Source organism: Rhyacophila brunnea, unplaced genomic scaffold (genome assembly GCF_057557595.1).
Source record: "Rhyacophila brunnea isolate RB1 unplaced genomic scaffold, BYU_Rbru_1.0 scaffold_5, whole genome shotgun sequence".
Taxonomy (NCBI): Eukaryota; Metazoa; Arthropoda; class Insecta; order Trichoptera; family Rhyacophilidae; genus Rhyacophila; species Rhyacophila brunnea.
In genome coordinates, this window is record NW_028233170.1 from 6,481,985 (window position 1) to 6,498,375 (window position 16,391).

Sequence of the window (16,391 nt, forward strand, 5' to 3'; positions counted from 1 at the left end):
CTGACAAAATAAATTTAAAGATAAAATTGTTTTGAAGAAAGACAACACTGTTTCCATGCAAAAAGTCTCACACAGTAAAAACAATACAAACACAATGTCATGACAAACGATAAACAAATATAGTTAGATTACCTTCAAATAAGGGAATCCTAAAGCCTGTGGAGTGCCCAGTTAATTATAACTACCTACCTTATGAATCCAATATTAATTAGGTAAAGATTATTAATATCTAGAAACATCTATTGTTATAATTTTATAATACTTACAGGCCCAGTTACATAATCAGGTTTAACCAATAAATAAATTTTAGTAAGGGTATCAAGATATTTATTAATTAAATTAGTAGGAATATAATTATGAAATCTAATATTTTATTCCATACCATGCAAATTTTTAAGTTATTTCTAACATCATTCTTGTCCGTCTAATTATTTGGTTTCATATAATTCATACTATATTATTTTACTTTAGTAAGCAGTCAATGGTGCCATACGCGTAGTTAAAATACCTAATTAATTAAAAACAAAAATAATTGTCCTGCGCACAAACTATGGTCATTTGGAATATAGCATATTCAATACTTCTAATAAAATAAAATCTGCTTGTATTGCAAACAGTGTTAAATAATAATTAAATAAAAATAAACATGGCAGATCCGATGGCATCTTGGGCCTGCAACTGGTTCATGGCTCTCATACTGCATATATTTACGACTATAGCCAAATAGCTCTTTCTAGCTTAATTTACGGGGGTAGAAGGGTAGCAGGCCCTAATACAATACGACTTCCGTAGAAATTATACGCATACATAAAACATATACAGAATATTTCAAAAATGCATGCATTGAGTGATTTATTAAATTTATTGCAATTACAGCATCGCATCAAGATTGGGTGTCTGCAAACGTACGTATGTACGTATGCCGTATCACATTTCACCATGAAATTTTGTATCAGAAATATTAATATATTAAAGACCGTCATACTTCTTTGGGTCGTATAGTACTGACATGAAATTCATGTCTAAATAAAACACAGTTCTTGTCGGTTTATACTTTACAGTAAGCCAGCAAACAACTTTTTAAAATAGCTGATATACTGGATTATTTGTTACGTAAGGTTAGGTTTTCATTCTTGAATTCATGAATTTTCCCAAAATTAGCTATGAAAATTGAATTAATAATGTTCATATTGAATCTAATAAAATTGGAGACCGTATAGTATACAGTCATCTCTTTCTGATAAGAAAGCTCACAGCGAACTGTGCCACGGTGAAATGTTTAACGTACAATTTACATATAACCAGGAACTATACGCTGATATGAAACAATAAAATTACCGAATATTTAAAAAATGCATGCATTGAGTGATTTATTAAATTTATTGCAATTCAAGCATGGTGGAAGATCGACACTGTAAGAAATTTCTTCATACTTCTTATCAATTTTACAAACTACAGGTCATGGCATAATATTATTAGGTTCGTAGGCCCTAAAATAATTGTAAGCCCTAGGGACTGTACCTATTGTGCCTAATGGATAAGGCGGCCCTGTGTCTAATATATAAATACGTGTAGAGTCTTGGTAAATCTAACAGTCAATATTAATATCACCAAGTAAATATTTATGGCAAAGTTAATGTCAATATTTGTTTATTATTGACACCAACACTTATTATTCTATAAATGCTTTCGTGTCTGCTGGGCACACCACTAATGCCGATTGCCGCAACCCTATTTAAGTGAGCCCCATTGAATATTGAAATTCTGAACCACAAAGCTAAGAGTGTCTTTTACGGTAGCGTTAACCTCCTGCTTGCGTTTTTTTCTGCCTTTGGACATACATTTGTCAACAGAAGCAATAGTCTCGGCAGGGGATTCAGACTCTGCATTCAGAAAAACTGGTATATTGCAGGGGGCCTCCGCTGATTCTATCACTTTTGGTGGCCGTGGTTTACGCATAGACATCAATCGTTCTGAAACAAAATATATATTTCTTTAAATATCAGTCCACACATTGTGAATCATGCATTTTATTACTATTGCACACTGACATCTATGTCACAGCCTATAAACTAAAAAAACTAGTTCAAAATATTTATATAGATGGTAATGTGTGTTGTTGATGTTGTGTTAGAAATAAAATACATTAAAAATTTTCAATAATTAGATTAATATTCTGAATAAAACATGGTTTTAAAGTGTTAATATAGTTCATAGACCATTCTACTTATTAACTCATTGACTTCTTCCAACAATTAATCAGGATTATTTTAATACCTGATGGTTAATTTAATAAAATTATAAATAATTTATTTTATTTTTAATTTATTTAATAATTATAAAATTAAACAATAATAAATCGGAATGGAGAAATGTATTATAAGACTTATTATTGGTATATTCATTTATATATCAAAAATATATTTCTTACTAGGTACCTACATAACATTAAATGTACATTGTATATTATCATTATTTATAAAGAATAGCTATTTCTTAACTGGCCTGTCATTTATTATAATGGTTTGAAATGAGGTTTTTGTTGATTCCATATGAGTTATTTATATTTACAGCTGTTTCAGTCTAAAATTTCATTGTCAAAATGTCAAACATAACTAAACCTAAAGCAATTTTAACATTTCATAATACTGGACATATCTCATGTCAGAATGAGGGTGCGTACTCTTTTTTGAGCTCATCTGCCACACACCTTAATTACTATGATACTAAAAAGAGATAGCTGATTAATATAATTAATTATATAACTAGGTATAGGCGGTTCTCGACTTTCGCACATTCTACTTTCGTACAATAATTCTTAAAGTTTAAAGTTTGATTTTTGCTGATAATGCACCTTCTCAAATAAACAGTGTCCTGCGTTAGGACCCATGCCAATGCGTTGTACATTTTGACAGTTTATTTGTTAATGTACCGATGTGTAAATATTTCACTTTTATAAATTTATATACTACATGAGTGAGAAATGAGAAACTGCAGTGTTGATACGGACAAAAAGAGAGAAAGGACTCATAAACTTCATACGATTGATGCAAAGGTGGAAAGAATTATGCGTTCTGTAAGCTGTGAATTTTTCGCTTCCATCGGCCGTTCTTATGACTTAAGTCGGTCTACAGTGGAAATATATCTTCAAAAATTATTGTTTCCATAAGACACGCCACGCCGTAGTTATGGATGAAATGGAGAAATCTTTGCCATCATGGATTGATATTTATCTGAGTATTTCAATTGTTCAAGCTAAGGTTCTTAGTTTGCTTGAAGATTAGAAGACTCGAATAAAAGAAGATTCTAACATGATATTTCAAGCAAGTAAAAACCAGCATTGCCAACTTAGTGTTTTTCGATATGCATCTATTTTATGGCGCTTTTGTTAGCGTTTTTAATATCTATGTGCTGAAAAAAAGCTAGATATTTAGTTTATTTGTTTTCTTGTATATCAAATTTCTACCATTTGATAGAATGTAGGTCGGTATTTGAGAAATAAAACTACACAATGAAACAATAGGACCATTCTTGGCGTTATAGTGATATAATGGTATCAGATATTATAATTTAACGACATCAGATTGACGATTATCGGGGATTCCACTCTCTGGTATTACCTATCTAATTATTACTTATCGTAGGTTGTTAGATAAATAAATTATTTTTTGTCAATTTTGAAATGAGTTTCTGGGAAAATATGGTGAGATTTTCACGCGTATACCAATTTTTATCATTTTTTTTTCGATTAAAAATAAAAAATTGGTTTTATCACAAAATCTAACGTTTTGTCCTGCCAAATTTGTGCCCCGTTCAGCATGTTTTTGTCAACGACAGTTGGCAACACTGGTAAAAACCTGCTCGAAAAATTTAAACCGAGGTATTTTTTACATAATATTAAATTTACTAGAGAAGCTGCCAGTACAGATAAAGATGCTGCAAATGAATTTATTTCCTCACTGTCCAAAATATTTTAAAATATACCTTTTGATGTTTTATGACATATATTCAGGAACCAATTATGTTCGAAAATCGAGGACCGTCTGTTTTTTGAATTAGTAATAATAAAATTTATTAAATACCAAATTAAAAATTACTAACCTTTATCGATCTCTGCTTGTTTCCACAGTAATTCTGATATTTCCTTCACCCACAAACATAAGATTTCACCACGGGTCTCAATAATATATGGACTTTGCGTTCGCTTTTGATACCAAACAGTGAACCTGTCAGATTTATCATCTTCAGGAGGAGTGAGTCCGAGATTAGTCATGAAAATGGCATCATGGTATGTATACTTCTCTTTCTTTGGCTGCTAAAATTGAAACCAATAAAAAATAATGATAAAATCACAATTTACCAAAATATTAATATTATGACAGATTCTCAACATCCTTCCCTTAATACAGTAGTGCATAACCCGCGACCCTTCATGTCATTTATTGCGGCCCACCAACTAAACGAAATATGTGGGAAACTTGCATATTATAAATAAAATAACACACTTAGTATATCTGGAACAATTAGGTACCTAAACTAGACTCTCTATTACACAATATGATAACTTACATCAGTTGTTATATGTGTGAATATGCCAAATCAAATCAAAATCCCTGAATTACTTGATTTCACCAAAAAACATAGATGTTCCCATACAAAGTCGTCCAAAATTCAATCATCTTTTGGCTCTCCAAAAAAAATAGTGATTTTAGACTTACATTTTCATTTTCTTTTCGCATACAGAATTATAATATAACTACTCCAGTGCGTGAGCCGCTAACCTTTCATCATTCTAACCTAACCTAACATAATATGTATGTCTGAATGTTTGTGATTGTTTCACTTATATTAATAACTACACTACTATTTCATTACACAATTGTCGTTAGGACTCCAGCGCATCTATTCTACACACAAGACTGCTATCGGCGGCTATCGAGGGTAGTTTTTCATATTTTTGTATTGAAGTATTATAATTTTTACAATAAGTTAGTTGTAATTGTTATAATAAGTGCTATGTTTTAACAGCACCTCTCTTGGCTGTGCTAACTTTTAGAGCGAGATAGACAGTTTTGACTGTTTAGTCGGCTAACTTATTGTAATAATAATTATTATAATACCTCAATAAAAACATATGATGAAATACCCTCGATAACCGCCGATAGCGGTTGATAGCAGTCTTGTGTATAGAATAGATGCGATGATAATGTTAAAAAAAAGAATAAATGTGCATACTTATATCTATATATTTTTTTTATATTAAAAAAAACACACTTATTACATATCACTGCATTATAGTACACTAGAGTGTGAAAATTATAAGTTGAAGTGTCATGGCCGCCGTCGTGGCGCTGCGACATATTATGAAAGGTTGTCAGTATTGTAGTTCTAGAAACGGCCACGCTTCACGTTAAACTTGCCGCAGTCTAGCAAAATTTGGTAAGATAAGATTTGACTTCTCACTTTTAGAGAAAATCTTATTTTTTTTCTTCTGACCCTGTCCGATTCTGATAAAATCATAATATGGTCCTCCACAGGAAATCATTGTTGACAAAACAAAGTCTATCAATGCTGGAATGCAGTCTCACTAACGCAGTCACTGACATTCAGTTGTAGATATATACGTAATGCGTAATGTTATTTGATTACAAATATTATGTTTAGACTCGTGAGTCAATATATTCATTATCTACGACACCTGTGCATCTATTCTATACACAAGACTGCTATCAGTGGCTACCAAGGACAGTTTTTCAAATTTTTGTATTGAGATATTATAATTTTTACAATAAGTTAGTTGTAATTGTTACAATAAGTGTTATGTTTTAACAGCACCCCTCTAGGCTGTGCTAACTTTTAGAGCGAGATAGACAGTTTTGACTGTTTAGACGGCTAACTTATTGTAACAATTATAATCCCTCGATACAAAAAGATGAAAAACTACCCTCGATAACCACCGATAGCAGTATTGTGTATAGAATAAATGTACAGTTCCCTGTATGGCCCACAAGCTTAATAAAATATATTTGAATCAGTACTATTGATACAAAGGTTGTGCATTACTTCAGTAATGTATTAAAAAAATAAGTTTGGGATAAACCGTAGTTTGTGTCTTGAATTAATGGTTTGTTAATATGCCTAACCAATAATTATTAAGAAATAATTGACCTATGATGATTACTCAATAAATTCTCACAATATTATGTAGGTTTTGAAATAATGGATAATATAGTAGAACTCAATTATCTAAACAAATTTTATAACTATACCTAAGGCGCCGAGCATATACAATCGGGCGCGCGAGGCGCTCGCGCATTTCTTCAGTTTGGGCGATGAATCACCAAGGAATACAATAGAGCATACACAGCGTATGAAGAACATAACGCCTCGCGCGCCTTATATTTCAATGCACACAGGGTTCAGTGCGGCGTCTTTTGACGTCATAGCACGACAATAATATGAAAATACATTGGATGTGACCAGCGAATGGGGCGCGACGGTCTCTAATTTACTCGGCTGTTGTGAGCGTTGTCGTACAGGCGCGCGCTTATTCCGCCTATTATAAGTTATTCTACACCGTGTGCTTACATCATATTAAGTTACTCAGCTAGCACAATGACATAATTGTGAAAATGAATTTAGAGCCGACCAATTAATTAATAAATTTTATTGCTTTGCAAAGAAACACGAGGCGAAATGTGATCGGCGCCGCTTTTTACATAGGTGAGAGGTAATGCGCGGCAAGAGGTGTGTGATTATGGTTATGTATTTACGCTTCTTGTGCCGACTGCGCCACGATCGCCACACTCCGCTCCGTTCAATGGGCGTTATCGCTAAGCCCTAATAGAAAATATAATAAAATTTGAAATCCCTTACCAGTCGACAAATGGTACTGAAGAATAATACTTTCTCAAACAGAAAACATCTGAGTTGTTGTTTATGTTTCATAGAATCTGTCACTGTGAATTCATTCTGAAGTATCAGTTCTCCCTGTTTCTTTAAATTTATCTGGAATGACGAAACAATAGATTTTTAATCAAAGAAATTTAATTATTACAACAAAGGCAGTAACTCAAACTAATCACAGGTATATTATTCTCTCCATGATGTGTAGAATAATTAAAAGACTCGTTTATTCAGTGTCTGCCAAACTTTTCCACCTGGCGGCACATTGACGGAAGACAATTTGTTTTGTGGCACACCAAAAAAATAAATATACTTTACTAATACAAATAAAAATAAATAAATTATAGTAAATATAACAAAATACAGTCGAACTCGGTTATTACGATCACGGACATAGCGAGATCTCGGATGTAATGAGGAAACATTTGTTGACATTTTAGTTTAAGATTTTCTCCATACATTTTCAAAATTCTTGTTTTCGGCCCACTACCGACTAAATGGCACTGGTTTGGCTTTATCCGCTTGTGTTCGGTCTTATCCGCTTGGGTTCGGCAGCACGAACATATGCGAATTTGACTGACATGTTTACCAACCTAAATTTTTGCCGTATTATGAATTAGAGATAGCCACCGATAACTGTTTTGTTTATAGAATACCTTCCGTGCTAATTTGGGCCAATGAAAATAACGGAAACATGCTAAAGTCATAACCATTAAGAATAGGCCTGCTGGTTTCCATGAGGAATTTTAAAGTTGCCAGATTTGAATGCGTAATCTTGCAAAATAGTAATTTTTATAGTTATTTATAACCCTAATACATTGCTGTAGGTAAATTTTTGAAGTTATACTTCTTTTGGGGCGTTTAGTAGAGAGTGAAATTATTGAGAGTTACGAAAGTGCGCGACATTATGAAGTTAGCTGCGAATCAGTCAGCTGTATACAAACACAAGTTTGATAGTAGAATTGTTCCGTTGCCTAGGCAACAAATTTATTATTGTCGGCCATTTGCAATTCCTTATCTAAGCAAACGATTAAACATCAGAGTGACAGTTGTTACTTTAAAAATAAAAATAACGAGAAATAGTTATATAATTTAGTAATATAAGTTAAAGTGTATAGAAATAAACCAACAAATAAGCTCAAGAAAAATCTTGCGTGTGTAATTTAACAAGATAAGAGTTTATGAGCTAGTCGAACAATCTAGGTTATCACAAGTTTTATTTTTGTTTTGTTACGCCAAAGAAGTATAACTTCTAATGCGTGTACATAAGTACACACACTGATTTTTTTTTAATTTAATGATAAAAACATCAATACATACTTCACATTCTTCTATATTATCAAGAGCAATCCTATCGTTGACTGTCTTCAAAATTTTCTTTATCATGGTGTAAGCATCCTTTAAGCAGCCCAAGACTAATTCCGGCTCTGATCCGGCACTGCTACTCCAGCTGACAGGTGATATTCTCGCGTACGTGTCATCTTGAGAGGAAACTTCAGCATAATATTTTTTGTATTTATTGACTAGTTGGCCGAGAAGCATCTCGTATCTTGGCATACGTTGGATCGGTTCGAGAAGAAATGTCGATAATGCATGCTTTTCGTGAACTTCAAACTGCTTTCTCTGGAAGTGAAACAATGTAATTATTGCAAAAAAACGCCTGTGACTTGTAAAAGAAGTGTGTGCATGTAATTATAAAAAAAAAGTTGGCATCTACTGAATGGAGTTTACAATCACAGGATCACACTCAATTTTTTGATGCCCTCTCTCTCAATTAGCTTATAAAAACTACAATTTCCTTTAGTGAAATCCATTCGTTTCCTTCCAAAAAACTATTCTTTCCTTCATTGTAAACTATTCTTTTTCTTAGTGAAAACTATCCTTTCCTTTAGTGAACTGTATCTTTTCTTTTAGTCAAAACAGTTGATGTAAGTACCTACTTAACTATCCATTTGCCTAATTAAAATTATAGTTTCCTTTGATTGAAACTTCTTTCCTGGATAAGCAATGCCGACAAAGGTGTTGTAAATTACTTTGATTAGTATTATGTACATCAAAATATATCTACTTCATAAAATTAATCTGCTCAGTTCAAGCCTGTTTATTGAATAAATGGATATTATAATTACTTAATTGTTGATTTACCATATAACATCAGCTGACCAAGAGAAGAAGGGGTTTGTGGTGGAAAAAAAGTAATACATTGCATTATAACCCGTTTACGCATGCATGGATTTACTGCTAACAGTACCTACTATTACCAAATCAAAATTCACGGCCCCAACCGCAGTACGGATGTTTACCCCTGGACTAATGAGATATGGCCGTAGCGGTTGTTTAGAAAGCTCCGCACAACAAGGATCGGTTCCTCTAGGCCTAAGTACCCTAAGCGATAGATACCTGCCATATTACATAAGCTGAAAAATAAAACACCTACTGTGGAAAAGACGTACGTACCAGCGGAATAACCTGACGCCCCCAGAACCAACGAACTCAACCACACTCCTTGAATATCCACCCAAATCGACTTAACAATGCGACTAATTAACGTTATGACCACCCGACAATCATAATTACGCCGGCATCTTTGAAAATAGCAAACTTTCACGCCGCAGTCGACGGACCACGATAACGGTCATCCTAGCGCCACCTCGCGGCGAAGCTGGCCAGCAACCCCGAAAATCTGCTCTACCGACAACTCTCCGCGGACCCTGGCCTAAGCCGAGGGGGACGATGACCGAAGGTATCACTCCGACAACCAATAAGCCATGAAGACAACACTCTAGAGGACCTCCCAAAATACCTCCAGCAAACTTAAAACCCCTCCCTAATCCCAGGCCGAAATAAAAGCGGCCGACATCCACTCCTAGCAATGAGTAGCGACCCCACGGGCAGCGATTCAAACATCCCTTCCACAACATGGATGCCGGGCAGTCTTTAAATAAGCTTGTGCGGGTAAAGGAAGTCTCTTTCCCCCCTCGACGATCTCCAGACCAGACCTGGTCCACTACAGCACCTTCATCCGAAGGTCCGAGGCAAGCAGCTCCACCCTACAAAACCCTAAGTTCTCTGTGCATTTATTTTTAATGATTTCTACTTCAAATTCCATTAAATTATTTAATTTTCGGTAATATTCCGATCTCAATTATTCCTCCCATTTCATTGTATGTTTCTTGTTTAATCGATATTGTATCAACGACCCAAGCCACCGCCATTGTACTGTAGATATGCCGCGATTATTTTAAAAATAACCACATTACGACAACATCTTTCCCTTAACTTTAACTCGAATACCGTAATGAGGTTACTCTAACGCGATATTACTGTAATGATTAATCACTATTTGTGTGTTTAAAAATAAGACTCCCCTGATAGTGTTATCTAGGAATAAGGCCTGTAATATTATAATAATTTGTATCGGGCTGTCTCTACATTTTTCTTTTTATTGTACATCCTCCTGTGTATCATGCCTCATTTGAAACTATCGATCTACAAATCAGTGCCATCTGCAAAAACCCGATAGAGGTGTATTTATCTGAGACGCAACCCTTGTCTCGAACTAAATAATATTAACCTGACTTTTTCTTTTTGTGTTTATTTCGAGATAGTACCTACCTGTGTAATTTAGCTATAATAACTAATTATTAATATTAAAGAGATTTGTGAGAGACTGCAACCCGCGTCTCACCTGGCAAACCGCCCAATAACAGAATGAATTGACCAATTATTTTTAAGTCTTTTCGCGTAATTTTAGGCCTGAATATTGTAAGATATATGCCTCTCTTTCCCCAGATTGAATTAATAATCAATACCACCACACCTGCATGGCTAGAAAGCTTTCCATGGCTTCTTAACTCGAATTTTAAATTAATAGAAAGTTATTCGAAAACACTACTGCCATCTGTTACTCACTTGCGCAACATAATGCTTTCCTATACAAAAATATATCTCACAGAACACCTGAAGGCTTCACTATCCTTGGTGAGTGGCATTTTTGGGGGTTAAGAAGTGGTTTTGGGTAGGTAAGACCCTAAAGGTTCAACTGTTGGTTGTTATACTGGTCCCTCTGACCCAATAACCTCAAGCAGAGCCATATATTGCCACTAGTGAATAAGTTTGAATAGTAGTATAATTTTTATAAGACAAAGAACTTGTTAACAAATATTTGATATACCATTGCCATTATATAGCCTGTATTATACTTATGTGTATTTTACCCCTGTATTTCTCTCGCCTTATTGCAATAAACGCCCATCGAGGCAAACTAACTGAGCGTTTGACTTTGCCCTTTATCTCACTACTTATTATCGTACAAGTTGCAAGATTGCAAGCATGGATTAAAAAAGTTCAGCAGCTTTTGAATTTCCACGTGATAGCAAGAACTTGTGCGATATCTGCGCCTGCGCAGTAGAACGATAGTGGCGTACCTGCCGGAAAAAAATATACAAACTACAAGGCGCAGAGCATTTTGACGTTTACCAATTTTCACAACCTATCAAATAGCACCAATACATGTCTCACTTATGCTTCGAGAATGAGATTGGCGAGACCGTCAGCACTTTTGGATATAAGCAGTTATTATCGGGATAGTTTGATTTACACACCATTGATGCCAGTAAATGCACGCACGTATACTCAGGCGTAATTAGTTTATACTAATACTAGACAAGTTTAAACATGTAAGTCAAGTAACGGATTATGCTTACGATAAAATCATTCAAACTAAAACGCACATGTGGTATAATAATTTGTTATAAAAAAACTACCTATTAGAATTATTAATGTTGATAATGTACTTATATCTAATCTCACACTTACATAGATGGCAGTAGGTAGGTATGCATAAAATTTGATTTAATAACATTCAATAAAGAAATCTTGTCAATTTACTTCAGTAACCATTGAAATTTTTCTAAGTTGTTTTTGCTAGATAAATTATTGTAGCTTGAAGAAAGTTTTTATAATTTTTGAAGTTAAATATAAAAAATAATAAATTTTATTAATAATAACTTACCGCAAAAAATGCTCTGTGCTCTGGGGTCAGATCACTAGACTTGCTTTTATTAATGTAGTATTCGATATAAAGGTTGAACTTATCCTCCTGAAATAAAGAAAAGGTGTTTTTATAAATTTTATTGATGCAAATCGATACCCACCAGTTTTTTGAGCAGCTGTAAATGGATATTATATATTTCGATGTATGTTTGATCCAGTGCAAAGTAACAAATGAGTTGGGGAAAAGGCTGACAACCATTCCTCATAAAGAAAAAATACTAAAGTGATATAACCCCCGCTCTGTGGAGACTTAAAAATTAAAACATTTCGAGCATGAAGACAGGTAGCTCAAAATTTTTGAAATCGATTTTATATATTTTAATAAAAGTTTCATCTGGTATGAAGTGGTTTTCTTCTATTTTTGTACCATATTCGCTATCAGACGTCGGTGACTTGGACCCGGGCGGCCATTTTCTCTCTGTCTGTCCAATCTCAAACCAGTCTCTGAGATTCTTGAATCAGGACATTCTTCGTCTCTGATTATTTCTTTGGTCCGATTCATCCTCGAAACAGCCTCGACATTTGTAACTTTACATGTAAATTTCAAAAACTTCTGACTGTTATTTCTGTCTATGACTGTCCATGCCAGTACTCCATATAATAGAACTAAAAAGACATATCATCTAACCAATGTACAGTACGCTTTCAGTAATCCGCCACCCCAAAAACCAGACAAGTGTCCAATTAGTGAAAGCGGCAGATTATAGTGCATACAAAATATGGTAAAATTTAAAACAGGTATTTCGTAAACATAGTTTATTTGAGAAATTTATACTACAAGTTATGGTTTTATTTATAATCAAAATCAAGTATTTACTAAATTACACCTATATATTTATAAACTAAGTTTAATAACTAACACAAAAAGTTGTTCAGTAAGGCAGATATTATTGAATAGCTTAGGATTCCTGGCTTTCCCGATGACTAAAAGCTCTATTTTGTGTGTCCCGGTTGCATTGGAGCACGGCATAATTATGATTCGGTCCTTGAGCACTTTCCTCCCTGGTACATTACTTTCTTCGCAATGAATGTACGTTTTACGAAGGAGAAGTTTCCAAAATAAACTCGGCTCATCTGCATTGTATACTTGTACGCGGCGGACTACTGAATTTGACAATCTAATACCGGCGAATTATAGAGCTTGATTTTGTGCTTTCAACTAGTAAAAATAATGGCGGATTATAGTAGTTGTCGGATAATCGAGCGGGGGATTACTGAGAGTGTACTGTACCTACCAATATGTATTGCTAGGGTACATAATAAAAATGTTTGAAAGACGAAAATTTATGAGAATTATGCAAAAAATTCTATACTCAATAATGAGAAATGGTTGAAAAGTGACCCCATTTCATATGATTTTTTTATACCTGTAAACCAATGACATTATTAATGGACAACGCACTCATTACAGTAGCTAGCAATTAAATTCACGCACAGCGACATTCGCACATGTATAGGTAGACGTCACGCAATTTCCATTATGCGATATCACGCATCGGGAATTTATAGCAATATCACCTTTATTGTAATGGCGTTACAATAGTATTTCTAGTGTCAATGTTCATTTGAGCGAACCCGTTCGAACCGAACCTTTCGGCAGACCCGACTAAAAGCATCGGGAATTTATAGCAATATCACCTTTATTGTAATGGCGTTAGAACAGATTATGCCATTCGGCAGACCCGACAAAAAAGTGAGTGTCATTTTTATTCCCAGATGATTCGTCCATATTAATGTCATTGCTGTAAACGTATTAAAATTTACATCTAAATGTCAGTCACCCTGCATGATAATAAAATTATGTATTTTCATATAAAATCTTTTCCATAGATATTTGTGATTTTTCCTGTGTTGTATTGAGTTACTTTTAGGTAAGTATTTAGTATTTTGTTGCAGATTAAAATATTAAATAATTATAATTTTACATACAAAGATTACAATAGTAGTGACAATAACATAGTAGATAGCTGCTGATATGAAAATTTATAGTTTATGGAAAGCATTAACACAATGACACGTCATCATTCAGTGATTAGAGGTCATAAATCCCTTGGCATTGAGGAAAACATAATTAAAATAGAAAAGGTATACCAATTTAATAAATAACATACTAACCTACATAGTACCTATAACCCATAATACTAGAATACTTATTTTAAGGTGATAATATTTTACTCACATTGTCTGTAAATATTTTACCCAATGTTGCAAAGTCGTTTCCAGCAGATCTAAGAGATGGCAGTAGTTCTTCTTCGTGAAAGGTATGTAGTAGTTGAATGTTAGAGAATATTGAGTATGTTTCACTTGGTAAGGTTTTTGGAACATCATCTCTCAGCAATTCTGGGAGATAATCTCTGACGACGTGACTTAAACAATTAACATATTTCTCTTCGGTTTCTGTCAGTTCTTTTGCTAGGTCTCTGAGTGCTCTGAAAATGAAAGAAAAAAAGTGTTAGAATACAGCATTCTATCACTCTTATGGTGCCAGAGTATCTATAGGAAGTAATTCATTTATTATTTGGAACAAACATGAAAAAAACAAAAGAATGTCTTTGTCCGCCGAATAATATAAGTAATATGGTGTTGCCATCTAGCAATACCACATTTTTTATTAATATAGCGATTCGGAGGGCCGAGAATAGTGGAATCAGCTTAAGGTGAAGCCTTTACTCAGACTTTCTAAAAGAGGCACCTAACGGAAAAATACGAAGCTTGCAATTTGAGACATTTTTTTGATAGTTTACAATTTAAACTGTATTAATTAATAAATATGTATCAGGAATCTGTATCAAAGATAAACCTACGATTTAAGAAAAATTTTATAAATTGTGAATTTGGTGCAGGGTCCCACGACATTATTACATATTATTATTTTATAGTCATATTTATTATTTATTAAATTTAGTTTATTAAGTTTTCTATATTTTGTGACAGAGATTTTTGACAAATTCATAGTTTTAATATTCTTTACATTCATTTTAAAAAACATCGATTTAAAAAAAAAAAATGAGTACAATTTAATACTTACAGAAAAATAAAATTTTGAAAACAAAAAAACATACAATTTTATACAGAAAAATAAAGTTACAAAAACAAAATGCAAAGCAGGTACATCGTTGAAAATGTATATGTCTTTAGAGAGCACATTTATTAATCTTGCACCCCTCGCTAATGGTGCCTGATAGGCTTGACACGAGGAAACGGTTCCGATCCAGAATAAATCATGGCTGCGACCATATAGGTAATTGACAGGTGCATATAAATTTTAATTCATTAGGACACCAGGATTGGAAACCATCCCTCGCGATAACAGGCAAAAGTGTTTCAAGAGCAGAAAGGCAGTTGGAAAATAATCATTCGACGAATTATCGAAAGGAAATAGTTAAATGATAAAATAAAGACATCGAAGAAATTTTTTCTGGACGCGTTCTAAAATAAGCTTATAGGAAACCTCATAAGGACACCAGATAATCGACCCATATTCAAGAATGCTACTTGAAATAGAATAGGTACTTTATCAAAATTGATTTTATATTGGTAAAAAATGCATTTAAGTTTAAAATATAAATACGGGCAGCTGTGTTGGAAATTATTTGTGTTGCACACGAATGTCAACAAAATATTTTCCCACGTAAATGAGTGCTGAAAAAGTCTAGTGTCGAATGGAAAACATATTATGGATAAATCAAATACACCCCCATAGACCAATATCGGGTTGAGATTTCTCAAATCCATACTTTTGTTTTTGAATAAAGAACGATTAGGGGATCAATTTTTTTTGGACCTATCGGACATGATAAATACGGCACTCAATCGCTCACAAAAGTCGAAATAGCTCTAGGATAATTATTATAATATTATGTAGATGGTTTAAGATAGACAATTAATAAGATTGATATTCTTAAAACCCTATTGATGTTTCAGAGTGTGTTATCATTAACAGGAAGAACACTTAATTTGAAATAAAATATAATGTACATTGTACACAAACAGTTAATGAAATACATATATTTTCATAATATTATGCTATGTGTACCTATCTGTTAGTTTTCTGGTAAGATAAACTATCTTGTAACAATTATTGACAAATGCATTGTTTTACTAATAATAACTGTTATCAAACAATTAGTAAAAACATAACGGAACTAATTATCAGTTTATTTTAAATTGGGGCATAATTTAAAAAATATATTTAACTTGAAACTCAGTGGTTTATAGCATCAATACATTATAGTATATTATATAGATGTATACAGATACTTTCAGTGAGTACCTACTTATAATATTATATTAATAAAACAAAATGTTGGTATTCCAACCTGGAAACACAGATCTATTTTACGATTCACAGGGACGCGCCAAGGGTGTCTGCCGCCCGGGTGCCAGCCCAAACTTGCCAAACCCCCCAAATTTAAAAAAAAATCTGTGTG

The 16,391-nt window shown here is 33.5% G+C and overlaps 1 protein-coding gene across 4 annotated transcripts in view; it reads right to left on the minus strand.

The window, feature by feature from the left end:
- Positions 1-16,391, minus strand: part of LOC147065949 (uncharacterized) — a 42,044-nt gene that overhangs the window by 8,611 nt on the left and 17,042 nt on the right. For 2 of the 4 annotated variants that reach the window (XR_015071670.1, XM_085956178.1), the window contains exons 2-7: positions 14,141-14,390; positions 11,921-12,007; positions 8,227-8,529; positions 6,877-7,008; positions 4,102-4,315; positions 1,842-1,973 (exon numbers count right to left, since the gene is read on the minus strand). Coding sequence is in view for 3 of the 4 variants with exons in the window: in XM_085956178.1 (XP_085812304.1) it covers positions 1,842-1,973; positions 4,102-4,315; positions 6,877-7,008; positions 8,227-8,529; positions 11,921-12,007; positions 14,141-14,390 (1,118 nt within the window). In the remaining variant the exon portion in view is untranslated. Of the gene's footprint in view, positions 1-1,794; positions 1,974-4,101; positions 4,316-6,876; positions 7,009-8,226; positions 8,530-11,920; positions 12,008-14,140; positions 14,391-16,391 lie in introns of all 4 variants that reach the window. The other 2 variants (XM_085956177.1, XM_085956176.1) reach the window with 2 other exon arrangements.